This window comes from Drosophila rhopaloa, unplaced genomic scaffold (genome assembly GCF_018152115.1).
Source record: "Drosophila rhopaloa isolate 14029-0021.01 unplaced genomic scaffold, ASM1815211v1 contig_155, whole genome shotgun sequence".
Taxonomy (NCBI): Eukaryota; Metazoa; Arthropoda; class Insecta; order Diptera; family Drosophilidae; genus Drosophila; species Drosophila rhopaloa.
In genome coordinates, this window is record NW_025335034.1 from 203,182 (window position 1) to 228,792 (window position 25,611).

A 25,611-nucleotide genomic window follows, 5' to 3' on the forward strand; every position below is an offset into this window, starting at 1 on the left:
ATATGGCATATATTATGTAGAATAATTATCTTGTTTATTCGGTGTTTTAACTTTGCTCCAAGTTATTGCATGAAAGAAAGTCTAATTTTACATAGTTTTATGATTAGGATTTAAGGACTGAAATAACAAAATTGGAGAGGAGATTTTTTCATCAAATTAGTGTGGCTAATAGGTACAATAGTTAAATAATTAATTTAAGTCTGCTACCCCGAACGATGAACAATTTCCAAATCTAATCTCTATCAATAAATATGCGTGTTTGTCTATGGAAGTTCCTCGTACACCTCACAGCTCTCGTATATGTAGTTATTTCGTTCCGGGAGTGGGAGTGGCAAGGGGAGGTGGTAGGTGCTCGACGGCGGGACAGAAGGAGCCCGATCCCTGGGCGGACTGATATATTTGTTGGACTCCGTGGGGAGGTGATTCGCCTGCTCGAGGTAACGGTGATAGGCGGTGATATATTCGTTATTGTCGAGAGTCGAAATCGGGGCCCTAGTCGGAAGTGAGAAAGATTGATAAACTTATGGCTTTTATCAAAATATTTTAGTGTTTTGTAAATTAGAAAATAAAGTACCTTCTAATAATAAAATGAATTGGGATCTGCCCTCATCAAATGTTTATGTTGTATTTAAGTACATAATTATATTTGTAAGAAATCTATATTTTATTGAAGACTTACCCTTTATTGTCGTACGTGTCCTTTTCAGATTTCCGGGGAATCAGGCCCACGGTGTTGTACTCAGGACGTTCACTGGCACTCAACCAGGAGGGCTTCCATCGGAGCGTTAGGTAAACGATGGCCACCCCGAGGAGGATGCCAACAAAAAAGAGACCCACTCCCAATCCAATAACGAGGTCGCTATTGGTCTCGCACCCCGACACTTCTGTAGAAAGCACACATCTTGTGGTTTTATTAGAACAGCAGTTAATCGAGGAAGTAAAGTTATCGCCCAGAATCATACAGTAATAGAAGGGTGTGATGCAAACCGATTCGCATATCTCCACTAGTACACCATCTCCACATTCAGTCGAACTCTCCTGTTCTAAAGATCCAGTCGATGAGTTAGGAGCCAAATAAGTGCATATCAGATCTTGACAAGAATTCTCGTCGCAGTTCATAGATTCATCAATCGTGGTTTCCTCTGTGTAGAGAGGTGTTGTTGATTGGTTTGAAACTGTTGTCGGTGAAGTGGTCGGGGTACCCACTACTTGAGGAGCAAAGGCTCCTATAGCTTGGACTGTGGTATGCTCCTCCTCATTAATGGTTGTCTCAGCTGTATAACTAAATATTTCCGGCTGTGGTAATAATTTAAGCCCTGAGGGTAAGAAGTCCCACTCAATTTGGTGTAAGCCACTGCCTTTTAGGATGAGTTCTTCTAGAGCAGGCAGATTATCAAAAGAATCCTCACTAAGAGTCTCTCCGATGTTGGTTCCACTCAGATCCAACCATTTTAACTGAGAGAAATTCCGGGGTCCCAAGAAGTCACTGATTGAATACTCTATTTCCGTGGAGTATTGCTGGTGTATTCTGGCATTGCATACAGTTTCAGACACAGCAGAAAGAAATCCCAGCGGCTTGAAAGCGCTATTCCCATTGATTAGGGTAAAGTTTTGAAGCTTTTGAAGACCCTGTAAGGCTGATTGTGTAAGACTCTCCAGTTGCACATTAATTAATTGCAGGCTCAGCAAGCTACGAGTGCGATTTTGATCAAAAGTTGCATCGGCTATATGATTAATAGTGCTGTTTTCGATGGTGAAGTTTTGCAGTACGGATCTGCCGCAAAAAAAGTTTTTTTCAAGAGTGTTATTTTTAAATTCGTAATTACATATAAGGATTAATGTCTCATATTTGAAGCGACACTTGTTCTTGGTGTAATGCGACTCGTGTTCATTTCCCAGATCCGTTGAATTAGAGATCACTTCGGTGGCGTTATCGGAGAAATCCACATTGACCAGGATCAGCAGAAGGGCAAATGAAAAAACTGCCGGCAGGATGATGTATTTTAGCCATCGCATCCGACGCGGCTGATACAGCCGCTCTGGTTGCTTACTCTTTTCCTCACTGACCAAATCAAAGGACTTCGACTTGAACATACTAACATGTATGTTTACAACAATGTGCTGTGCTCGCACCTGCCGTGCCAAAATAGAACTGACTGCTTACGCCATTTGCATAATTTCATTAGGCGAATTAGTTCCGCCTATTATCTGATAATGGTTTATTCCCCAGTGATAAGATTACCAGCTCTGCGAACATCGATGCAAACTAGATTCGGATGGACAGCATGTTGGCTGTTTTTCCAAATTTAGCTACTGATTAGGCTAAATTTATTAAATTCCTTCAATAAAGAAATACCTTAGTTTTTTAATATAAGCCAATTAAAAATTTAATAATGTATTTTATAATATAAATAAAGGAAAGGCAATAAGGATAGGGTTCTTAGAGCGAACTTATTGCATTATTAAATACATTCTAAAGACAAAGGGTTTAATGAAAATAAAAAGTTATGCTCAAGTTCGTTTTTTAAGTAATTGAACTTATTAAACTATATTATTATGACTTAAGCTTTACCTTAACTTTTCTTGGTTTAATAAGAATTGTAGCCTGTATTCCTGTAATGACATGTTGTATTTTTAAATTTCAACAGTAAGCCCATTAGGGCCTCATCTTGGCGGCAAATTCGCCGGCTTGTATTCGAGTGTCTCGGAGGGTTTCGGAATGGGAACCCTTCCTCTGCAACATTTCGTATTCAGCATTTAACTTGTCGTTAGGGTAAATTTATAAGCAGCACAAACGCCAACGTCAAGCGGCTGCCGACTGGCGGCTGTCGACTTTTCAGTTCCCGTTCCCCCTCTCCCTTCGGCTTCCACTTTCCACCTTTTCCCCGACGCCGTCCCAGGGCCTTTCCCACTCCGTGGCCATTCCCGGGTTCCCCCGTTCCGGCATCGACATCAACTCGCAATCGACGGAGGACCGGCCTGGCCACGCTTTATTATCTCCCCTTGGTCGGCTTTTGTTTGCCGGCGACGCCGACTGCATTTCATTGAGCGTAATTCCGTTGCTAATGATTTTTGGCACACGTAGCGCTACTTTCGAAATTAATGCGCTATAAAACAGCAACATAAAGACCCGGCAAGACACTGAGCAATGGGCGCTGGGCGGATAGGAAATTGGCCTGCCAGCCGACGCAGAATTAAATGAAACTCTTGTTTCAATTGCTTTTTCACAGCTCAGGTACACGGAGAAAAGTAAGAGCACGATCCCTGCAGTTATGGAACATAAATAAGGTTTAAGGGATGTGGTTTGGTTTTCTAAAAATATGATCAAAAATTTTTTAAATTGTAGCCAAAAATTCTGCTAAAAGCTTTCATTTTCAACCCCTTTCTTGTAAATAAATACAAATAAACATTATGCATCGAAGTTATTTCGATAATGTTATAGTTTACAAAATAATATTATTTATTTGAGAGAATTAAAATGGAAAGCATTAAATTAAATATGGTCTTAGATTTATAAATATGGCAATATAAACTGTTACTGTAATTTTCAGTTAAATAAAAACAGTTTCTCTAGCTAAACTTTACATGTAAAATTAAATAAAATTATGATTAATGAGCCAAGGAACGCTACGTGTTAATATTGCTATCCAATTGAACATAAATAAGCTAAGCTTATCATTATATTTTCTCTGTGCAGCACAAACACCCCTTTTGGGCAGGAAGTTCGCCACGTTTCTCGCACTGATAACAAAACCCACATGCGTTCGGATTTTGGTTTTGGATTGGTCTTGGGTTGAGTTCGGTGTTCTGCGCTTACTCTTGCGGTTTCGTTTTTTGCTCTGCATACATTTCCATATTAATTCCCCTGATTATGGCCTCGTCATCGTCTGCGTTCTGTTCCCTGGCATTTTTGCCCAAATCCAAATCCGACTGCGAATATCCCAATGCAGACCACACTTCGGCGATGATGTTTCTGTTTCAGAATAATCTAAATCGGAATTATTTATGCATTCAGTTCTCGCATTCAGCACGACCACTTAGCGGTTCCACTTCAACGAACCCACAGATACACAAATATACATAGATACTTTCGTTTATATAATACGCATAGATGTTATGTACATATACAGTTAATGGAACCCAATTCCCCAGGCCAAAAGAAGCGCACATATAATAAAAATAATTTTGATAAATGCTGATACAGGTCGCCTGAAGTCAACATTTTGTGTCACAGTTTGTTTGACTGGCCAAAGAATTCCATCAATTTTTAGATTTTTAGTAAGCTTTGAGGCGCAATCGTGGCTTAAAATATTAAAAACCCAATTCCTGGATTTATCTCAGTTGTTGGACATTCCCATTATTATTTCAATTCCCATGAGATTCTAAAACGAAACTGACAACAACGCCCAATTTCAATTTAATACTGAGGAAAAAAAACAGCAACTACAATCTTATCACAACTTATTTATCAGCCAAAATGAATGGGCGTACACATATATTTATACAATGCTCACGGCCCACAAAAAATACCTATACAAAGAAGTGACATGTCATTAACTCTGGCCAAGGGGCTTGTCTCTGGTGCAATCACATTAATTGGTAGCTGGTTGCGGATTCGATTCGGATTCACAACTCCAGGAAGTGGATGTCCATGGCGTGGTGGTCCACATCCACGGGAGGATGCAGCTGGAGGAACTTGACGTAGGCCAGGAAGGTGGTCCAGCACATGCTGAAGAAGGAGGTGAATATGACCTGGTTCCGCGCCGGCACGAAGGCGAAGTTCACCGTCTGCACGCAGGGCCAATAAATAACGCCCACCTTGTAGGCGTCCAGGAATTTATCGCTGACCTGGGAACGAGAGGGGGAAAGGGGAGATCGGGGGGTGAGTGCAGTGACATAATGCGCCCAGCAGCGGGGGAGTCGGAAAATGCCAGCGCGGAAAATTGTAATTAAGTGCCGTCTGGCCAGTGGCGGTAGGAGACGTTTAAAATTTTAATTATTGCTTGATTTCCCTCCCCCTTTTCTCGGCCGCTAGACTGGGGCGTGGCATTTGGTTAATGTTGTTAATTAAAAGGCAACGCAGGGCAGCAACAGCTATCGGGATGGCCCAAACTGGACGAATGAATGTGTATCCGATATAAAAAGACAGTCGAAGTTTGTCAATTATCTATTGATTTACCACCTATGTGTGCACAACTATCCACTCGCGTGAACATTCTAATGGAAAATTGTCAAAAGATGGCTAATAAGTCTGGAGTTAATCTAATTTAAGAGAAAGCTTTTGTATTAAATAAATAAAACGCTTTCGTTATCCGAGCCACATAAATTGCATATCGGTTTATATATTTTCGACAGTTTGTTTTGACGTGTGGATAAGAAAACGGATGTTAATAAATAATATTCAACAAAAACAAATCGAAAGAAATAAATGGAAAAGCTAAGCTTTTGCAAGTTCCATCAAATTTGCAATTCAAATACATTTAAATACCGTTCAGACTATTAGCACTATTTGTTTTTACTTATTCAATATATATAAAATATAAGAACTCTATTTATATTATTACATTTTATTATATAATAATTTAATGTAATACCAAGTCAGATATGTTTCGGTTTTTAAATCTTAAGTTTTTCGATTTTGTATCATTTGTACGTGCATAGTTTTGTTTTGCATTAGACTCGCTTCCAGTTGAGCATTTTTAACTGAGGATCAGAGAGCAACGTCTCCATCAGTCTCGCACATAACTCTTTTACGGCCAAAAGCAGAGTCGATCGCATCGCTCAGGCATCTCAGGCCATAGATCTTTGGGAAACGCATGCAAAGCAAATGAGACGACGCACGTTTGACACAAATATATGGTAAAACATTTACATTTATCAAGATAAATGGTTTCTAATGATATGGAATGGAAGTCAGCCATCGAACCGAACTCGGCCCTGGAGCCAAAGTGCCCCCAAGTATCTCGAAGTATGGCCGCAGAGCCAACAAATCAATGCTGACAACTCGGAACGGATGACCAGCCGCCGAAGTTGGGAATGGATGGAGGTGAGCGACAGACAGGTGATATTTATGCATGCTTACATTACGGCCTCAGTCGCAGATGCAGATTCATAGATACAGACACAGAGATAGAGAGACTGCCTCGGCGACTGTCTGAATGTGTCGTGAGAAAATGGATTTCCGAAATCAATAGCAACACACCGAAATGGGTGCAAGAAGCCGATGGAAATCGGAGACCCCATTTCCAAGTAAACACAAACTGGTCACAGAGTAATGAGCACATCTGATACATATAAGATAATAACGAGGCTGCAGACAAATATTAGTTGAAAAGTTACAAGCTAGATCATACTATAAATGAACCACTAGAAGGGATAGCTTTGGAATTACAAAGTTGCATTTATACCGAAAAAATATAAATTTGTTTGTTACGATGATCACATTAAAATCTCACTTTTCGTGTTTAAAAAAAATTCATTGTTCAATTAAATCACATTAAAAATAATAGACGGAAAGACTTTATGAGATCGGAAGACCAGAACATTTGTGTACCATAACAAATATGATTTAGTCTACGAGTAACGGGTGAAATTAGTAACATAGTTGGTTTTCGACCTAGTTTGAAGTTGTTTAAAACTATAAACTTAAAACAGATATTGATTGGAAAATGGGATGGGTAATGGGCTGTCATTTTGTGTCATCTTCTCAAAACATATTAAGTTTCAAAATGCCAACAATTTCTGCGATTCTGTGTTGTTCGCTAAGATCCCGATAGACTTATGCTGACTGCTTAAATAAATAATGTTCTGTGCAGTGGGAACCCAAGCCCCAGATAAATGTCGATTGGCATTACCTCCCGTCTGGCCTCCGCGTACGAGTTGCCCTCCATCAAGGTCATGAAGAAGAGGAACGAGCTGATGGCCATCGGATCGTATGCGGTCTGCTCGGTGATCGCCTTGCAGAACGATGACTTAATGTCGGTGCGCGGCCACATGACGCCCGCCAATCTGATCCACACATATATGGTCGGCCCCATGAAAAAGAAGCCGAATAAACTGAACCTGCAACGGAATCAACACACCACATTGGGGCCAATTAGCAATCGAATCGGGCCAAGATCCATAAAACATCACCTGACACACTTCATCCAGTCGTACGTTCGGAATGTCTTCTTCTCGATCATTGTCTGTTCAATCAGGGATCCGCAGGGCCAGAGCGTGCCATATGATATCATGCCCCTGATGATTTTGTATTTGTTTGTAAAATTCATAAAATTACGAAACATTTTCGACGCTCTCGTGTGATAGTCGTCCCGATAGTCAGTGCCAGTCCCAGTTCCACGAAAGTGCTATCGACACGCTGAAAGAGAAATTACTTTTCGGTCAATACGATGCGGCATACATGGCTGAGTTCGCATGGGTTATCTTTATTCCCCCGTGACGTATGCCAACTCAGTGTCATATTTGTCTTGGCGGATTTCAGGTTTGCTCAGATCTCAAGTTTTTAAGAGTTACGCTTTAGATACATTTCATAGCCAATTTATTATTATGCTTTCTCATAAGACAAATTCTAAGTCACATATATTTTAAGGCATTTAATGGTTTACAGCGGAGTAAAAGTGAATTGGGAATAACCGTAGAGTTTTTGAGATCTTAAATTTTATAAATCCAGACATTGCAACAACAACTCGGTTGTTAATTCTCACTATGAATGTAAAAGGGTTTATTTACTCTTCGTCTCACGAATAGCATACAATTGGTCCCTTTTTAAGCAATGCTTTCAATAGTAGTGCCCTCAATACTCATTGAAGCCATCTCGCGTGAGCCACTTAAATGGCATTTCCTATCCCAGTGAAATAACTAAACCTCAAGCCAATTGCAAATAAATGTCAACCATGGAAACACTTGCACAGCTGACACATTTTGGACCTCCTCTGAGCTGATGGATGGTTGAATGGCTTAAAGGTGGGACGGATGTGATCAGAAGAGGGGGTGGTGCCCACCATCCAGTAACACATGTCAAGTATTATTATCGGGGAGCAAACTACAAACGAAATACAAACACAAATTTAATTGCCAAGAATGTTTCTAGCTAAACAAATGTCGAAATAATGTCGGGCCACGGCCAAAGATTTATCATATTCACTCGACTGTCATAAAAAGCAATTAGGCCCGGGCGAAAGATACAAGCCCGGCAGTCCCAAAATGTAATAAAAAATAACAAAATATACCAAAGGGGCGCAGGAGAAAGAAGAAAGAAACGATGTGTGATTTGAAGTTGTTTCTGGTTTTCAGTTTCGCTTAATGAGTGTGCGGCACAGAAAGTCGCTTCGAGGGAAGCGATTAAAGATCCACATCCAATGCGGCACGTCGGGGTTGCTGTTGTAGCTGCTGGTACTGCACCCAGAAAAATTCTTTAATTCTGGGTAATCAACACGAAAGGGAAACGCTTGGAAACGCTGACACAACATATGTATGAAACATGGTTGTGTTTTCTAAACCATAACTTACACTTGCTGCAGTTACAAAAATTATACAATTTTTACCACGACATAAAAATCTTTTACTTAAAAATCAAATTACTTTTTCTACATTTTAAGTTTTTAAACCTCAAAAAACGTTTCTAAATATAAACTACAATGCTATATCTCGGAAGCTATCTTTAATACAAAGTATTGAAGCTAAAAACATTTAAGGTAAATATAATTTAAAATTTTCGCTGTTTAGGAGAAGAATCTTTATATTTATAACACAATACTTAATAATAATACTTGAAATAAAAACAATACTAAAGTGTACAAATTTTGTTTTTCCTGTTTTGAATTATATTTTAAATCTCTTAAGGCGCTCTCACAAAATTTGTATTGACCAAAAATATATTTTTTTCATCATTTATAATTTTTGAAGTCTTGTCATGGTTCTTATTTAATTATGAATACTATAATTCCATTTATGTCAGTTGTTTCTAAAATGAAATGCACCATTTTTTTTTGAGTGCACCGTTGCTGTTGTAATTAGTATGCCCGCACACACGGCAAGCCCTCCGAAATAGAAACGGAAGCGGAGAGTCCCGGCGAACAGTTGGCCCTTTGGGACGGGCAGGTTCACTTTGAAGGGCACTCGTCAGCAGAAACACAAAGAAGGAGCGATACGATCCACGTTCCGTTCCGAAAACAAGCGACCTGGCGATTTGGTTGGTGTGAAAAGTCCGCCCCATGGCAACTGGCCCTTGTTGTTGCCGTCTGTTGCATATTTTCACAAGTAATTAACATGTACCCGACGTTGTCCTTGTTGGACTCGGAGCCAGGGATACAGAGTGTGTGCCAGCAGCAACTGTCCAAACAGGCTGGGCTGTTGTTGTTTATCAGCGGTGCAGCAACAAAATGCTGCCTCCACAGTAATTTGCATTATTTTCACATTTAAATTTAAAATGAGTGCAGTTTCTGGAGTTGCACTCTGGCGGTAAAGAGGCCAGGTGGACCGTGCTGACGAACGTTGACTAAATGTTAGGTAGTTGGTTATATGACTTTGAAAATGTCTACTCTAATGGTTTTCAACAGCCACCGCCGGCTATTGTCTTAATTGAACCTAATCAGAGCCCAGAATTAATTTATTCCACATCGTACAAATTGATTTAACTTGGAACGTAAGAAGTGGGTTGAGAGGAGGTCATTTAAATATTTAAATTGCTAATAATAGATTTTTTTGATCAAACAATATTTATTTTTTATAAACGTATACTTTATGTTGCCCCACAACTTGGTTAACTACAATAATTCAGTGATTAATTTCAGAACTATTTAAAATTGTTATTTATGGAAATATATTTTTACCGGATAAGAACATCCCCAAAATGTGTATATATATATATGTATACAAAGGTATAATTTTCAAACGAAATGAAACAACTATGTTTTATAACGTTCTTTACGTTTTAGGTATATACTGACAGAACATTTCTTACATTAAATTTAAAATAAAAGAAAAAAATGTGTACGTTTTCATAACTTTACATGTTTTATGAGCGGAAAACTTATTTTTTGGCGATGGTGCTGCCCCCATTAGATCCACTTAGTTCGCAGTTGATGATAAATTTTGCAATAAGGCCCCGGGCGAATGTGCAATAAAATGCTCCCCATGCTGCACCCAGCAACAAACGTTGCAACATAAATTAAAGCGCGAAATGTTTATTTACGCTGCGGCCAGCAGGGGGAAATCAGGAGAAAAGGGGGAAAACTTGCCGGCTGTTTCCTGCGCAACATTTGCATTTTGACGCCGTTTTACGCATGATGTGAAGAGCTCCGGCCAGCCCGGCTTATCATCCCAAAGAAATCAAACAGCGCCAGAAGTTGGAGAAGTCGGGGGCTGGAAGATACGGAGCAGATCCACTGCCCGCAGCATCTTGCAACATTTTGTTTTAATTTCGCACTCTTAAAAAGTGGCAGCCGCCACTCGAACGGGCTTTTGAAGTTGGTGTTGGCCAAGTGAATTGCCTCGGTGCCTCAGAGACGACAGGGAATGGAGCTGGGATGAAGACGAAGATGGAGACAGAGAATGGAGCCAGCTGCTGCTCGATCTCACCTAGGGAATGGCCACCATCTCATTCCCCACTTACCACTAACCCAGCTGAACATATCCCCTGCAATACCCTCACAGAAATTGTATAAAATGATTGAGTTTTAGCTGGGGACTAGTTTGTAATTAAAAAAATGTTCGCTTATGTTTTGCAAAATGAATTTTACATTTTTGTGGTCGACTATTAGTGGAAAAATATTTTCGAAGAATGATATCTCCAAACATATTGCTATTAAAACATAAATCATTTGATATATGGTCCGTAAACTTAATTTATCTGAATATATTCCATGGCTCTCATTTATTAGTCATTCTGAAGGACGATTCTAAGCAGTTGGTTTGCGCAGTGTACATTTTTTTTTTTGTGAGCGTTGATTAAATTAAAAAAACATTTTTGATCGGAAATGATTTGCCCAAAACTAATTTATAGATATTCGTTAAAAGCACAAGAGTGTGTGATCATCAGCTTGCTAAATTGCTTTGTGGGAGTACTTTGTAGATTTCTAAAAGAAAAATATTATCGAAAAGGCACTTGCAGCATTTAATTCAATTTTTCTTGTGCGCCTTCTTTTGACTACATTTTTTTTCGCTTCGAATACCCTCTTTCGGTCCAATCGTTCGCTTTATTAAATATGATTATTGTCTTGTCGCACAGCTGTGCTTTCTACAGTTTCGATTGATTTCAATTTCAATGCCCCCTTGCAATAAAAAATCTTCACACTTGGTTGTTTTTTCAGACTGTTAGTATCATGGGGGCCTACATCAAAGAGCATTGCCCAAGAAACGAAGCTAATTGTATCTGTATCCGTATCTGTATCTGTATCTGTATCAATAGCTATATCTGTACTTCGGCTGAAAGGTGCGAGATTTGATTGCACTCGCTCTGTCGAGCACACGGACACAAGGGCGTTTTATTTGATTTCAAGTTATGTAGTATTTTAGTGGGTTCCTCTGGCCCCCTACTTCATCGTTCTTCTGACTTTTGTTTATTGAACTTTGGCTGACTGATTGTCGGTGCTTGGGGGAGTTATGATGGTGCTGTTTGTTCTCGGTGCCCTCCCTGCACCATGATTTGATTTATTTGTACACATCTTTATGATATTCACATGTCTGCATCTGAAGGGGGGCGTGGTGGGGCGATAAGGGGCTGGTGGTGTGGCAAGAGCAGCACATGCAATCTGAGCCAGAACTGTAAATAAATACTGGGTTCAGCGATTGCGTTTGGCACTTCCCCTGTTGCCTTTTTGGTTTGATTGCAGGGGTTAGTTATTAGGTTTTCCTCCGCAGGGGGCTTCCGAATTTCGGAGCGGAAATGTTGGTAAAATTGTAATGTTTACCTTCATGGATAAATGGAAAACCTATATGATTATGTTATGATATTTCGTTAGTAACCTTAATGGATTCACTCGTTAATTGCCAGTGCATCCCAAAGAAATGTATTTCCTAAACAAACTTTAGTTCTTAGCATGGTTAATAAATTAAACTTTTAAGTCCTAACATTTGGGGCTTTATAGGCAATACTACAATTAAACCCACGCAAAGTATACATTTTTTTTAAATTATGCTGTGTTCCATCCACTTTTCATCTTTTTAACATCGCTCGATAAGAAATACTTTGCTGCAGGTCAGTAATTACTCGGCTATAGTGTTTTCTTCATTCATTGTATGCATTCACGCGACTTTTAATCACATAAATAATTGAAGGCATTGATCGGCGGTGGTTCCATCCTGCCTCTCGTTATAATTTTGTTCAAGCTTCTGGGCCAGCCAACTTCCTCTCCTTTGCGCTTTGCAAGCGTTTTGTAAACTCCCGTAATTACCCTTTATTTGGGCTCGGCGCCATTAGCTGCCCCATTCAGATCCCAATCCCGGACCGAACCCAATCAAGTGCAATCATTGAGGAAGCCCTCCTCCCGGTCAGTACTTATCTATCGCTGCTCATCGGCAGTTCTTCGGGGGCTGAACTCCAGCCATTATCAATTCATGTCCCGTCATAATTAATAAGGCTCGGGTGGAAATTGGAGGGAAAACCAACACGCAAGACGGCAATCAGTTGGCATTGTGTCGGGTCTTCGGATATGAGATATGGGATATGGGATAGTGGATATGGGACCTGGTTCTGAGGTCTGAAGTCTGGGTGCGACCTTATCGGGCAACAGCTGCTGTTCCAATAAAGCAGCTATCCCCCTCCATCGGCAGTTACTTTGGCGATGTTTGCTGTTTGTTCAAGCGCTCCTGGGCCAATTACAGCTTCCTGTTGTGCGAATTTCCTCTGTTCCCCTGACCCTTTTTTTACACAGTGAAAAACGAAATAATACTTTTCTTAGTTTTTAATTTAAATCTTCTTGCAATTCAATGTATTCTTTAACTAGCTACATTTTAATGCCGGCTATTGTTTTTGCCCTGATATTTAATTAAATTCAGATATGCGATACAATTACTTGTGTATCACGATTATGATCTAAGTTCAAGATACACTGTTCTTGCTCGTGCGCTGTCTGTTTTTTTTATTATAAAAATATCTCCCTATTCAGCAATAAAAACATGGAAATTATAATTTTTTCTCCGTGCGTGGGCTCTCATATTTTGAGTCAATCTTTTTTTTATCCCACCTACGACCCTTCCCTTCGCCAGAATGAAAACATCACACACGCTCAATTTCAAGTGTCGAAATGTCTGACAGCTGAAATAATAGAATGGAAATGGGTGGGTATCTCTTTCTTTCTGTTTTTTAGCCATCCCTCGGGGCCCAACGGTAACTAAAGTTTCAAAATAAACAACAGCGGCGAACAATTTATGAAATCATTTTCGCATTAAAAATGCTGGGCCAAGGCAAATAAAAATTGAAAAGCATAAAATACAATAACGGACAGCGGCACACATGCCGGCCAAAGAGCGAAAACAATTGCAATTGCAGGCAATTTGCTTGATTTTCTCATTTCCAATTTTTTATTGTTTTTCTTGAGGCAGTAGGAGGGTGAGTTTTGAAACCCGACAGAGCGTGTCGAGGAACAAGAGAATCCAATTTCGTAGAATTTGATTGTCAACCAAAATAACGAGGAAGCCCATAAAAGTGAGATGGGAAAAGCGGGAAGAGTCTTCTGCAGTGCAGTCGATTTGGCTATTTTCCAAGGGCATCTGGTGATTTAAATGGGGGGAATGATTGGAAAGTATGATTTTTTAAATTCCTTACTTTTGATTATATTTGTATTTAATAAAAACCGTGATATTAAAGGTTGTAGAGATCAACAAATTTGAAACAGCTATACGAAAACAGCTAGGTATGTTAAGTACTTGCCTAGATTCTTGTAGCTATTTTCAGCTTCCTTATTACCTAACTACTCCATGAAACCCCTATTTGGCTGCTTTGTTTCCAGGCGGGCCACACTGTGAGTTATTCAGAAAGACAGACAGTCAGAAAGGGCGACAGATTGCCAGAGAGACCATTGAAATTAGAGGCAGCGAAACCGCTCGAGTTCATCGGGTTCATAAATACTTGTATTGCCCATCCGACGCACAAGTGTCAATTGCAGCTGACACGACAACGGGGCTCTCAGTTATTAGTTGGCCATCAAACGTGTATGACACTTTAGTCGGTCTCTGTTTCTGTTTCTGCATCTGTCTCTGTCTCTGCCTCTTCCTCTGTCCCTGTCTCCCCTCGTTCCCTGTCTCTTTCTACACAGTTTGGTCTGACAGTTGCGCCAAATTGACGTTTGGTGTTCGCGGCCACTAGGGAGAGTATTGGAATGCAGGGTGGGCGAGATATGTCACAGTAGAGTGCGAAAAATAATAGGTTTCAAAACTGGTAGTCAATAAAATCCAGACAATTCCTTGAAATTGCGTTGATAAATAAATAAAACGCTATTGAATAATACCCATGTACCTAAAATATTGTGTAAATTACTTATTATTATAATATCTCCAAGTTAGCCAATTTTCTTAAGTTCCTAGAAAATGTTTGTGGGTTAAATGTGGTGACTCTATCTATTTAGTTCTCTGCATCCCGACAGTAAGAAAAACGGTCAGCAATTTGAATTAAGCTACTTATATCGGCTTAACATGTAACTACTTGACACTAGAGCACTAATTAAAAGGTATATACGAACTTGCAGATTTAAAAAGAATGCAAATAAATAAAAATATAAAAAGTATTTTATTCTTCTAGTAAGCTGTTTATTTACTACAATTAAAAACTAGATAATGGAGTGTTGCAAAAATGTAAACTCCAAAAAATTTCAAATCTGTAATGGTTTTACAATGTTGAAAATTGTAAATAAATTGAAAGTGAAATGTAATATTAATTAATTTTAAATTCTAAATAAATTTCAACATTTAAAAGAACAAGAAGAAATATCTGTGTTTAATATTACCAATGGTAAAAAGGCTGTACCAAAAAGATGTGGGTAAATAATTTGATGGCAGTAAGTTAATCGGCATCTTTTTAACATTTACATTAAACTGTCGTCTCATCTCGATTGTGATAAAGGATAGGCAATACTCCTTTGAGATTGCAGTTCCGAGAGTTCTGTCGACCGCACTTAGAAATTTGTTGACACCGCTTCAAACAGTACCTCTGCCCTCCCTCAACTATTCCGGTTCAGAGCACACACTGATCCTTCACCCTTACCTATCACCGAAAATTGAAAACACATTCCCTTCCGAGGAACGGCCATCAACTCACAGCAATCGGTTTATCGGGACCCTCGGGTCGAGTGGCAGCGCCTATGTAAGGTGGAAGCCCCGTGGGGTTACATTGAACCCAGTAAAAAAGCTGTGCCCAAATTTAGCGCCCGGTTCAGTGCACTTGGCTTGTGTGTATTTGCGTGTGTGTCGTCTAGAAAAAAATACAAATAAATAAATGCCGACACAACTGTCAATTATGGTCGTAGTGCTCGTGGGATCGACTCCGACTGAGGCCATACATTCACATCCACGTCCACAACAGCAACAATAGATAGATGCGAGTATGTAGATATTTTATATAAACAGCAGCAGTTCAATTTGTTGAAGCGGCCCGCTTGGATTTCGATTGATGGCAACGTAGGACGCGGACAGGGACAGGGACACCCATTGACAGAGCCGTATGCGGTACACAAACTAAGTCCGCACTGAGCGAAAATCCTAAAGCCTTATGTCTTTGATTAACAGACACAGATGTGAGCTTTCACATAGTAAAGATACATATAAATTACAGCAGAAAAAATGTTGTACAATCTTCTCAGTATGTCCTAGAAGTAGTAAAGTTTTTAAAACCAAAAAACTTAGACTTACGTTTTCCAGTCTAACTGATCATTTTTATAATCAAATAACTTGAAGAAAGTTAACTTCAATTTTTGGCATTACACTGCGTATTCGCATCATTGGTCAAACTCTTAAAGTTCCTGACAGTAGTTTACAGAGAACTTATTTGGATATCAAAATATGTTTAACAAGCTATTACGAATGAGGTAAAAAGTAAGCAAAATATTAAGTTTTGTTTGTGCACTCGCAGTTTTTCTGCGTGTATGTACATACGAAAATGTGGAATGCAACGTCAAAGTCATTTGTCACGCGCCGGGAACGACAACAACCACGGGCGATGTCAATGAGCGAACAATGAACCAGGCGGGCAAACAAACCGCCCCCTCTGCCCTGCTGAACCCCCTGAAAACCCCCTGACAACCCCCCTCCCCAGCCACTGCACCACTGAGCTGCCATCGAACCTGAACCGCACAAAAATAAAAATTGAGCACACACTAAATCAACAATTACAAGATAAGCGAACGGCCAACGGCGAGCCCAATACACTACGAGTATCAAAAAGTTCGAACACATCTGCGTCTCTGCGTTTCAAATGTCAGGCGAGCGAAGGCTCTACACACTTCCGCAATTATTTACAATTTCCCATTAAGTGCAGCGTTCTATGCCCGCCTCATTTCAGTTCGTCACCAAACTAACGCGGCGCTTGAAATTAGTCGGACAAAGGAAACGGAAAGGGTGCAGCCGGTTTTGACCGCCGAACCCCGAAACCTCCAGATCGCGCTCCTCTAGCCAAATCACAGGCAGTGACGTACGCAGGGTTTTTCCAAAAGGGGTTATCGAGAAAACAGCCTTTATCCTAACCCATAAAATGCAATAGAATCAATCAGCATTTTTAGATAAATGCATTTCAACAACGTTCGGTATTTAGATCATTTTAGATTTGCACTCCATGTATTTAAAATGTTTTTTTTATTTAAGATTCGAATTTAATTGAAAACGTTTTCATGTTACGCCACTGATTCCGGTAAAAAAAAACCATCCATCCATGAGCCAAGCCAACTTCAGGCAGTTTGTAATTTCATGCACTTAAACTCGCATTATGTTCCTCTCTCCCTGAATTTTTTTTGCTGCGTTCTGTTAATTCGGCTGTTTGTCTGATTTTCTTTTTTCCCATTTGGGGTTATTGTTTTTTCCAGCTTCGTGTCTTTTTTGGTACGTCATCGTTTCCTTGTTCGTTTTGATCTCTCGCCTGGAAACCTTAGGCGCTCGCCCGGCTTGTGTTTATATTTTGTATGCCCCTGTGCAATTTGAGGTGTAGTCATTACCCGCGAAGGGAACTGGGCGAAGGGGAGTGGCTGACCGACTGCGTGCCGTGTTCGTAATTACATTGATGGCGCGCAGAGTCCGGACTTTGTCTGCTGGGTCGCTTAAATTTTAAGTATGGGCAGTCGGTGCATTTACGGGCTTCCCAATCCCCGATCCCCTTTTCCCGTTTCCGTTACTCCTCGAATGCGTTTCGAGTTCGTTATGTGGGGTATTGCGTTGATGGTCACTCACTATTATTAACTGCTTATCAATCAGGCAGGTTAAGGGTTTTTTGGATGCGCTCCTAATGAGTCGAGCAGAATCAAGGGGAAACGAGGGTCTAATGATGATGATGACAAAATATAATCAACAAAAGCTGCTTGAATGCTATTGAAAGCAATTACTAATGAAATAGATGGGTTTTAAAATATTCTGCTCAAAGCTGGCTAAGTATTACTTAATAAATTTACATACAATTTGTTATAATGATTTTTTTAAAACAAAATAATATATCTAAATACAAAAGTATTACAAAGCAATTAATTGTGAATTATGTAAATAAAGTATTGAACATCGGCAGGCACTAATTAATTTGGTAAAAACACTCTAACCGATTTGTAATTCATTTATTTTCGAAAAGTTTAAGTAAAAATGTCCAAATTCAAGAACATTTTCAATTATTATACCCGTTACTCGTAGAGTAAAAGGGTATATTGTATTCGTGCAAAAGTAAGTAACAGCTAGAAGGAAGCGTTTCCGACCCTATAAAGTATATATATTCTTGATCAGGGTCACTAGCCGAGTCGATATAGCCATGTCCGTCTGTCCGTCTGTCCGTCTGTCCGTCTGTCTGTCCGTCTGTCTGTCTGTCTGTCCGTATGAACGCTGAGATCTCGGAAACTATAAAAGCTGAAGATTGGCATTTTGCATGTAGATTTGGCGTTCCTACGCAGCGCAAGTTTGTTTCAAAATGGTGCCCGCCCCTCTGACGCCCACAATCGCTTATATTTTAAAATTTAAATATTTCGGAAAAGTAAAATTCAGTTTTTTGTGTTTATCAATACCTATCGAAATGTGAGAAATTTTTCAAATCGGACCATTCGTTAAAAGTTATGCGTGATCAAGTTTTTCTCCATCTCCTCCCCCTTTGTGGTACGGGTTCTGTAGTCGCCCCTTAGCGTTTCTTTTTTTTTTTTATTCTAGGAAAGTTTTTAAGGACTTAAGATACATTTGTTAAAGATGAATTCTTTTTCCGAAGCTTGAAATTCCACATTGCGAAAATTATTTTAAGTGTGTATTTTTATTAAGTTACCCTAATTATTTTATTTTTTTTTGTTTTTGGAACGAATAAGCGTAATTATAATAGCTCCCAACATGCCCCAAAAATTAGGAGTACAAAATAGAAAATAAATTAATCTCGCTCGTTCCCCTTAAATCTCAGTTGCCACAGATACACTTTGATGTCTTCCCTGGCGCACAAATTTTTCCCTGCCACATTTTCCGCTGCCCTGAAATATCCGCTTGAGGTGGTGACGGTGACCCATTTCGGTCGTACAGTGCCTGCCATTTAGCATTCACCATTTGCCATTCAGCATTGTGCCAGCTTAACCTCATTTCGAAGGCAAATGCTAAAGAATTACATTAAACCCCGAGTGGCAAGCCGAAATGCAAACGCAAAATCAAAGAAAAGAAAATTAACATGAAGCGAGTTTCGAAAGGGGGACGGACACGGACAATTCGGGGGAAATAGCCGGGGGCGATGGGAAATTTTGGCAAAGAGTCGAGCACGTGCTTATAGCGCAGAAATTTGGAAACTTTTGTATTTCCTCAGAGACCCAAAGAGACAGCTAGACGACATGGACGTGACGGACCCAGACCGACGTGCGGACTAAACGACGAACGGACAGACGAACGGACAGACGAACGGACAGACGGACGGACAGACGAACGACGTAATCATGAGGCAATTTCTTCTGGGTCCGGCTGGCAACTGCATTTTCTAGTCAGCATTTTCTGTGAGCCAACTCAACCTCAGTCAACCCACCTCCCGAATTAACCCCGAGCGGTTTTGGGACAGCTGATTTGGAGTGTTTTTCCGACGGCGGTGACCCACTAGAGAAGCTGCTACCCACTTAGACTGCAAAAATACCAATATTTTCTTTGGCCTTTTCTTTGGCCAATAAATCATGTGGCACATTGTGTCTGCTCTTTTCTTTTCTTTTCGTTTCGTTTATTTGCCCTCAGTTCCGATTCGTTGGTTTGGCATACGCAATTTAAATAAAAAATTAGCGCATATTTTGGGTTTTCCTTTCCAAGTGCCCAAATACCATACAAAATCGTACATATGCACAGGAAAAAAAATATTGCATTTGGTCTTTACCACCTTATACATATACAAATGTATAATATAAGGGATGAAGATGCTTAAATTAAACATTCAAATAACGATTCTATCCATTTATAGATTTTCTGTTCTGATTATTTGTAGTTCTTGTGTGTTATAGTAATAATAAGACTATTTAATTGTGGACATTTTTCCCTGTGCATTTAGCGAACCCCCATGTGATGTGTAGATTCATTCAATTTATTACTTGGCATATTTTTTGCCGCTGCTTTGTTTTTGCTGCTGCCTCAAATAAATAATGCCTGGAGCTGTGCAAGCGGGTCGATTAATATAAATCAACGCCCGACGGTGTCGTCCAAGGGAAGTTTCGAGGGGGGTGGTGCGGTGCGGTGGAAATGGGTGCCTCGCCTGCCGACTTTTCCTTTGTGGCTTTAATGAAAGAAATTTATTAAGTAATTTCTAAGCTTTTAGTCGTGACGCTTGCTGTTGAGAGTTTAATTAATTGGTTTTCATATTAAACGACCCGACCAGGCCACGATGAATTATGTATGAGAAGGTAAGTAGCAATCGATATTGAGATTGCGATTGAATATTGCACAACATCGGGCGGCAACAGAAAAACCCAATTGCCCTGCCCTTCGAACATGATTCACAGGTCGAAAACGGAAACTGTATTTCACCGTGGAGTGGATCTAATGGATTAATAAACATTCCGCAATAATTAATTCCGAGTATTATTTGAGCCTTTCATTTCAAATGCAGATGAGGTCTACACGTTCATTTGAACGCAGTGTGGTTCTTTGGAATGGGATATCTTGTTCTCAGGAAATTCAGTCAGCGGATTAAGAACAATCTCAGACTTAGCTCTTTGAAATGGGAATGGCTAGACAATACGGCAGGCCTGCAGTGAACGTTAAACATTGTGAACAAAACGAGTCTTCAAAGAATGGAAAAGAACAAGTCTAAGTTATTTGATAAATAACCAACTACGGCATAATCACATTTTTTTAAAATTAAGAGCTTAAATTCAAATAAATAAAACGGATTTTGAATATAATATAATAATATTACAATAGCAAATTTATTTTAAACTAATTTTTTTTTAACGAAGTTTAGTAGGGAAAAGTATTTTGGCTTAAAACTAAAAAAATATACCTGTGCCCATAATAAAAGGAAACAAGAAAAAAAAAAGTAATAATTTTTTTAATTAAAACCGCTATTGTTCCTATGAGATCTGTGTTATTTGTTAAAGCTTTCATAAAGATAGCTTTAAAACTAAGCATGGCATGACATGACTATATTGACTCGTCTCGTTGTGTTGTTGGATCAAGAATATATACTTTACTGAGTTGCAAGCTTCTGATTGAAATTATGTAGTTGACTGAAAACGATCACATTGCTTACTTTCCAATTAATATACTAAAGGTTGCCACTAGCGGCCTATCCCATTACCCCATCTACAATTTGCCGAGATTTTAGACTTGCAGCACTGCTTGTGATATTTTAGTGCACAACCGGCTTAAAACTATTGAAACATTTTCGGAACTCAAATTGTGGAATTGATTATTTTATGCAAGCTTCCAGGGGCTTCAAAGCGATTGCTCCTAGAGAACTGAACTCCCCCGAGGGAAGATGTTCCGTTTAAGTCAGCTGTGAGCCGCTTTCAAGGTATTAGGGCAAAATCGATGCGACTGTTGTCGTCGAGGCAATTGCGACAATCTTGCCAGGGTCTGTTGGGAAGTGGGGAAGGGGAATTCGCTCTTCCTTGTGCAAGATTCATTTGTATCTTTCGGTGCGGCGACTGCAACTGCCAGCCATCCAAACGGCGGCGGATGTGCGAGCACGAAACGTGCTTTCCGAATGGCCAAAAGCAAAGCAAAGCAAACCCAGACGGGCAGACAATGAAAACTAAAGCCAAGAAAATAGACGAGAAGAAAAGCACAGGCAGAAAAGCTGCAACCGAAAATAAATAAAAATGTTTCAAAGAAAACTGTCAAGATTTGCATTTATCGTCGCTGGCGTCGTGGGCCAAGAAAATGCACATGCGATAAAAGTTGTTGCCGTGGCTTTGCTATTGCAATGTCTGGCTTCTGGTATCTGGTACTCGGTATCTGGTGTCTTGTGGATACGGGTATCTGTATCTGTACTTGGCCATAGATAGCTTAGTTGGCATTTGCTTAATTTGCATATCGCATTGGAGCGGCGTCTCAGCAGAAAAATATTTGAGAATTTGCACTTTAATTGCACCTAAATCACCATCAGCTCGGACAACATTAATTGACTCTGCAGATACAGACTGATTGGTCTGGGGTCGCCTGCTCTCATTATGCATTTGTTTCCTATTAATTTAATTAGTCGGCATTTTGCGGTTGTGCAATCCGCTTGGTGTTTGCATTTCCCAGTTCCCTTAAACATACGTCAGTCCAACCCCATTCCAGCTCAATAACAATGAGATTAAATAGAAATGTTTTATTTCCCTCGGTTTTCAGCGAATTCCCCCCCAAATTACCGATGTTGCAATACAAATACGGGTTTAATTTTGTGTTTGGTTTTCCATCGGCTTTGTGAGGAAAATGCCATATGCTAAATAAATTAAAAATTTCTGTTTTATTCTCCCGAAATACATTGTTTACTGGACTTAATGTGGTCGTATTAAATATAATTTCTGCATTGTCTGCCGCATACCGCACACAAACTTAAATCAATACAAAACTCAGTGGTAAATGTAGTTTGTCGTAGAAGTTAATTATGTCTCAAACAATCATCAGCAATTTGAATGCGGTGTGATGCCAATCAACATTAAATTGCTAAGAATACTCACTGTGATAAGTTTAGTTTAGTCAACATTTAATTAAATAAAATTATCAAATTAACTTTTAAGATGCATATTTTTTTCCAGCTTTTATCATGCGGAAACTTAAAAGAAAATGTATGATTCCGTTGGGGAAACCCAAACTAATTGACTGAAAGTCTATAATTTTTCGGAAAATGCCTAAAGTTTTGCATTTAGTAAGGCTTGCATAACGGCTGATAACTTTTCAAATATATGGTAAATTATACAGATAGCAGCCCGCAGAAAGAGTGGAATTCCATTTGCGTTCAATCGTAATCGTGAATTTCTGGCAAATTCAAATGCGCAGAAACCCCTCCCCATCCCCATTCCACCCCCAAAACCCCTCAATTTATTCGGTTTACAATTCAATTTAAATGTAATTTCCCTTTTTGCTAAATTGCAAATGCCAACACATGCAAACGGAGCGAGGGAGACGGATGTCAGGTGGGGAAGCGAGACCGACTCAGTCAACTGTCGCATTCCTAAACGCAGTGCCACGCCCACTCACGCACACATACAGACACACATCGGGGGCTGTAAAACACATGTAAATGATAGTGCACGTCATAATATTTCATTTGGCACACGGTTGAAAATCGTTTTACACTTTTGGCATAAATTGACGAAATAAATCATGTTTGCGACACGTGATTGGCGACCCAAACAGAAAGGCAGCTTGGGGGTCCATCGGTCACGAGTGGCACATGTGGGGTTAAAGGGCACCGGGAAAACGAGCACGAGAAATTAACACAGAACGGCAAATACTACCCGAAAAACGCGCCAAAAGTTTTTCAGAAATACTCTTCTTCAATGAGAAATTACGTCACAGGACCAAAAGTGCAGAGTGATGCTAATAATTTAAATTGGTATTTTACGTCCAACCTCTTATCTTTGATGATTTTATATAATAAATTATTTTTTTAAGCCATTTTCAAATTTTATTGGCGTATTTTTGACTATTTTAAACTAACAAATTTTAACTTTAAAGTTTTAACAAACAAATTATTTTCTAAAATAATAAATTGGGCTAATATAAATATCTATGTAGATATTCGAAAAAATGTGGGTTTTTTAAAATAATATTTGATTTCAAAGCTTTTAACATGTAAAAATAAAAATTACACAGAGAATTCTTTGATTCTAGCAAAGAAAATAAGTTATTTGCTTGCTTTCGAGAGAATTCATTTAATTTGGCCATGCAACGTGGCGTATGCGCGATGTTTCATTGCACTTGCGAACGCCCACACACACACTAGTATTTTAACAATTTGTGCTTAAAATTCGAAATTCACCTTTATTGTTGCGCAAAGAAAGCAACAACTTAGTGTAATATTTATTTTACAATTTCATTATGGCAGTATGCCTTGACATTTTCGATTTTTTTTCGTCGTTTACCGGCTGTTTACGGTTGTTGGCGGGGTTTGTCGTCGTCCGGGTGTTTGGCCAATAAGACAAACAGACGCAAAAGGCCACGCCGACGTTGAATGATTGAATTGCGGCCTGCGTCAATTCTTTTTACGTGTGTGTTTTTCAATTTGCCATCACAAAAATCAGCAAATTGCATTTCGATTGTGATTCGGGTTTGATGAATAGCCAGAAACGACTGTCGCGAATTGAAACCAAGGGGGGTCAATTATTTTGAGCGAGTCGATTGAATTTCTAATGACTCAAAGGGGTATTAAATGCGCATTAAGTGGAGTCACATCGCCAGCTGCTTGCCCATGGGGCACACTCACTTATCGATGTTCAACTAACCACATTAGCCTAATGATTTCGCCGAGTTTCCCAGTTCCAGTCACAGTCCCAGTCCCAGTCCCATTTCCATTCCCAGTTCGAGTCCGAGTCGAAGTCCCCATCATCATCATCATTGTCAGCACTTAAATGCAGGCTTCATTTGCTTAATTGCATGGCAAATGTTGCCGTGATTAATGTGACAGGGATTGGGAATGGAACTTGGCCGGGGCCTGTTGCCTACGCACAAACACTCCAAAGACTCTCAAAAAGAGGCAAAATGTGAAAAAAAAGGAAGACAAGCAATCAACATAAACCTGTTCATTATCAATGCTCTTGGCTTTTGCAGGAATTCGGCAGGAAAACTGAAAAGACCGCTTAAAACATGAAAATAAATTTAGACGAAGATTTACTCTCGCTTTTACGTGTACACTAGAAAAAAATATTGCAAAAACACGCAAAAACATAGATTGCAAAAAATTCTGGTACCAGATTAAAAAATTACAAATCATATTTACATTTTATTATATTAAAATGAAGTCGTTTTCAACTTGCTTGATTTATTTATTACCCTGCACTTTCGTTGATTCGAAGGGACAGCATATAGATTCTCAGTTCGACATTTTTAATTTCTTAATTATTTTACTAAAGTATTTTTTTTATTAAGTGGTACTTAAGTATAGTAGATTGAATAAAATTTGTTTAGCAGAAAAATAAGCGTTAATAAATTTAGAAAAAAATTAAGCAACTAATGTATTTCTGCCGCTAAAAACGCGATGCCAAAATAATCCCAGGAAGCGTAACTAAACCGTTTGATTCTTTTTTGTTTATACTACTGTTTTTCTGTGAGTGCAGCCGTTTGCCTTAGGTTTTAACCGCAAGCCGACCGCCAGCTTCTTATGCTGCACTCATGCCCGATATCCCCCCGCATTTATATTCGCTTTGCCCCGAGATTAGCGGAAGCGAGAACATTCAGTGGGCAATGAATGTGGAGCAAGGCTTCTCTCCGGCGATGACGATGTGACCCACTTGCGGGGCGAATGACAGCCGCAATCACGAAGAGGGGGGCTTGGGGGCACAGAAACCCATCCGGCAAACGGAGCCCCACACATTACACCTTGCCCCTCGATGGCGACGCCTGAGTAGCGGGCGCTATTTATAGACGCACTAAACGGGCAAATAACTTCCGACAAACCGCATTTTTGAACTTTAAAAATGCACGGCTATAAATAATCGGCTGGCAATTAGCTATTTGCAATTGCGATTCGCACTCTCGAGGTCTGAGAAAGGCGCAGTTGTAAATTCGCAGCACATTTATGCAAGCTGCCATCGTTTGTCATTACCCGATAATTTCCGCGGAAATTCCTCGCACTCCGATCCTTAGCAGTAATTTGTACGAAAATGCCCGCGACGATTCGCGAGGCGTTTGGTTCAGCCAAGAAATAAAAACTAATTGCAATGATTGCAAATTGCCAGATTTCAATGTCAATGGCGGCCAAAAGAGAGTGAGCCGCGCTGGCCAGTAGCCAGCGTCATCATCATTAGCGAGTGCCCGACGGATTCTGCATCTTTTGCATCTTTG

At 39.7% G+C, this 25,611-nt stretch overlaps 2 protein-coding genes across 2 annotated transcripts; both read right to left on the reverse strand.

Annotated features, from left to right (window-relative positions):
- Positions 1-250: 250 nt before the first annotated feature.
- Positions 251-2,094, reverse strand: LOC108047698. The gene is made up of 2 exons (XM_017127992.2): positions 680-2,094; positions 251-492 (listed from the first exon to the last, which is right to left on the reverse strand). Exons 1-2 carry the CDS (start codon positions 2,092-2,094, stop codon positions 264-266), a joined length of 1,644 nt encoding a protein of 547 aa, XP_016983481.2. The 3' UTR covers positions 251-263.
- Positions 2,095-4,444: 2,350 nt separating this feature from the next.
- LOC108047699 (mpv17-like protein) lies at positions 4,445-25,465 on the reverse strand. The gene is made up of 4 exons (XM_017127993.2): positions 25,373-25,465; positions 7,135-7,360; positions 6,855-7,062; positions 4,445-4,848 (listed from the first exon to the last, which is right to left on the reverse strand). The coding sequence occupies exons 2-4, from the start codon at positions 7,284-7,286 to the stop codon at positions 4,627-4,629; spliced, it is 582 nt and encodes a 193-aa protein (XP_016983482.1). The 5' UTR covers positions 7,287-7,360; positions 25,373-25,465; the 3' UTR covers positions 4,445-4,626.
- Positions 25,466-25,611: the final 146 nt, after the last annotated feature.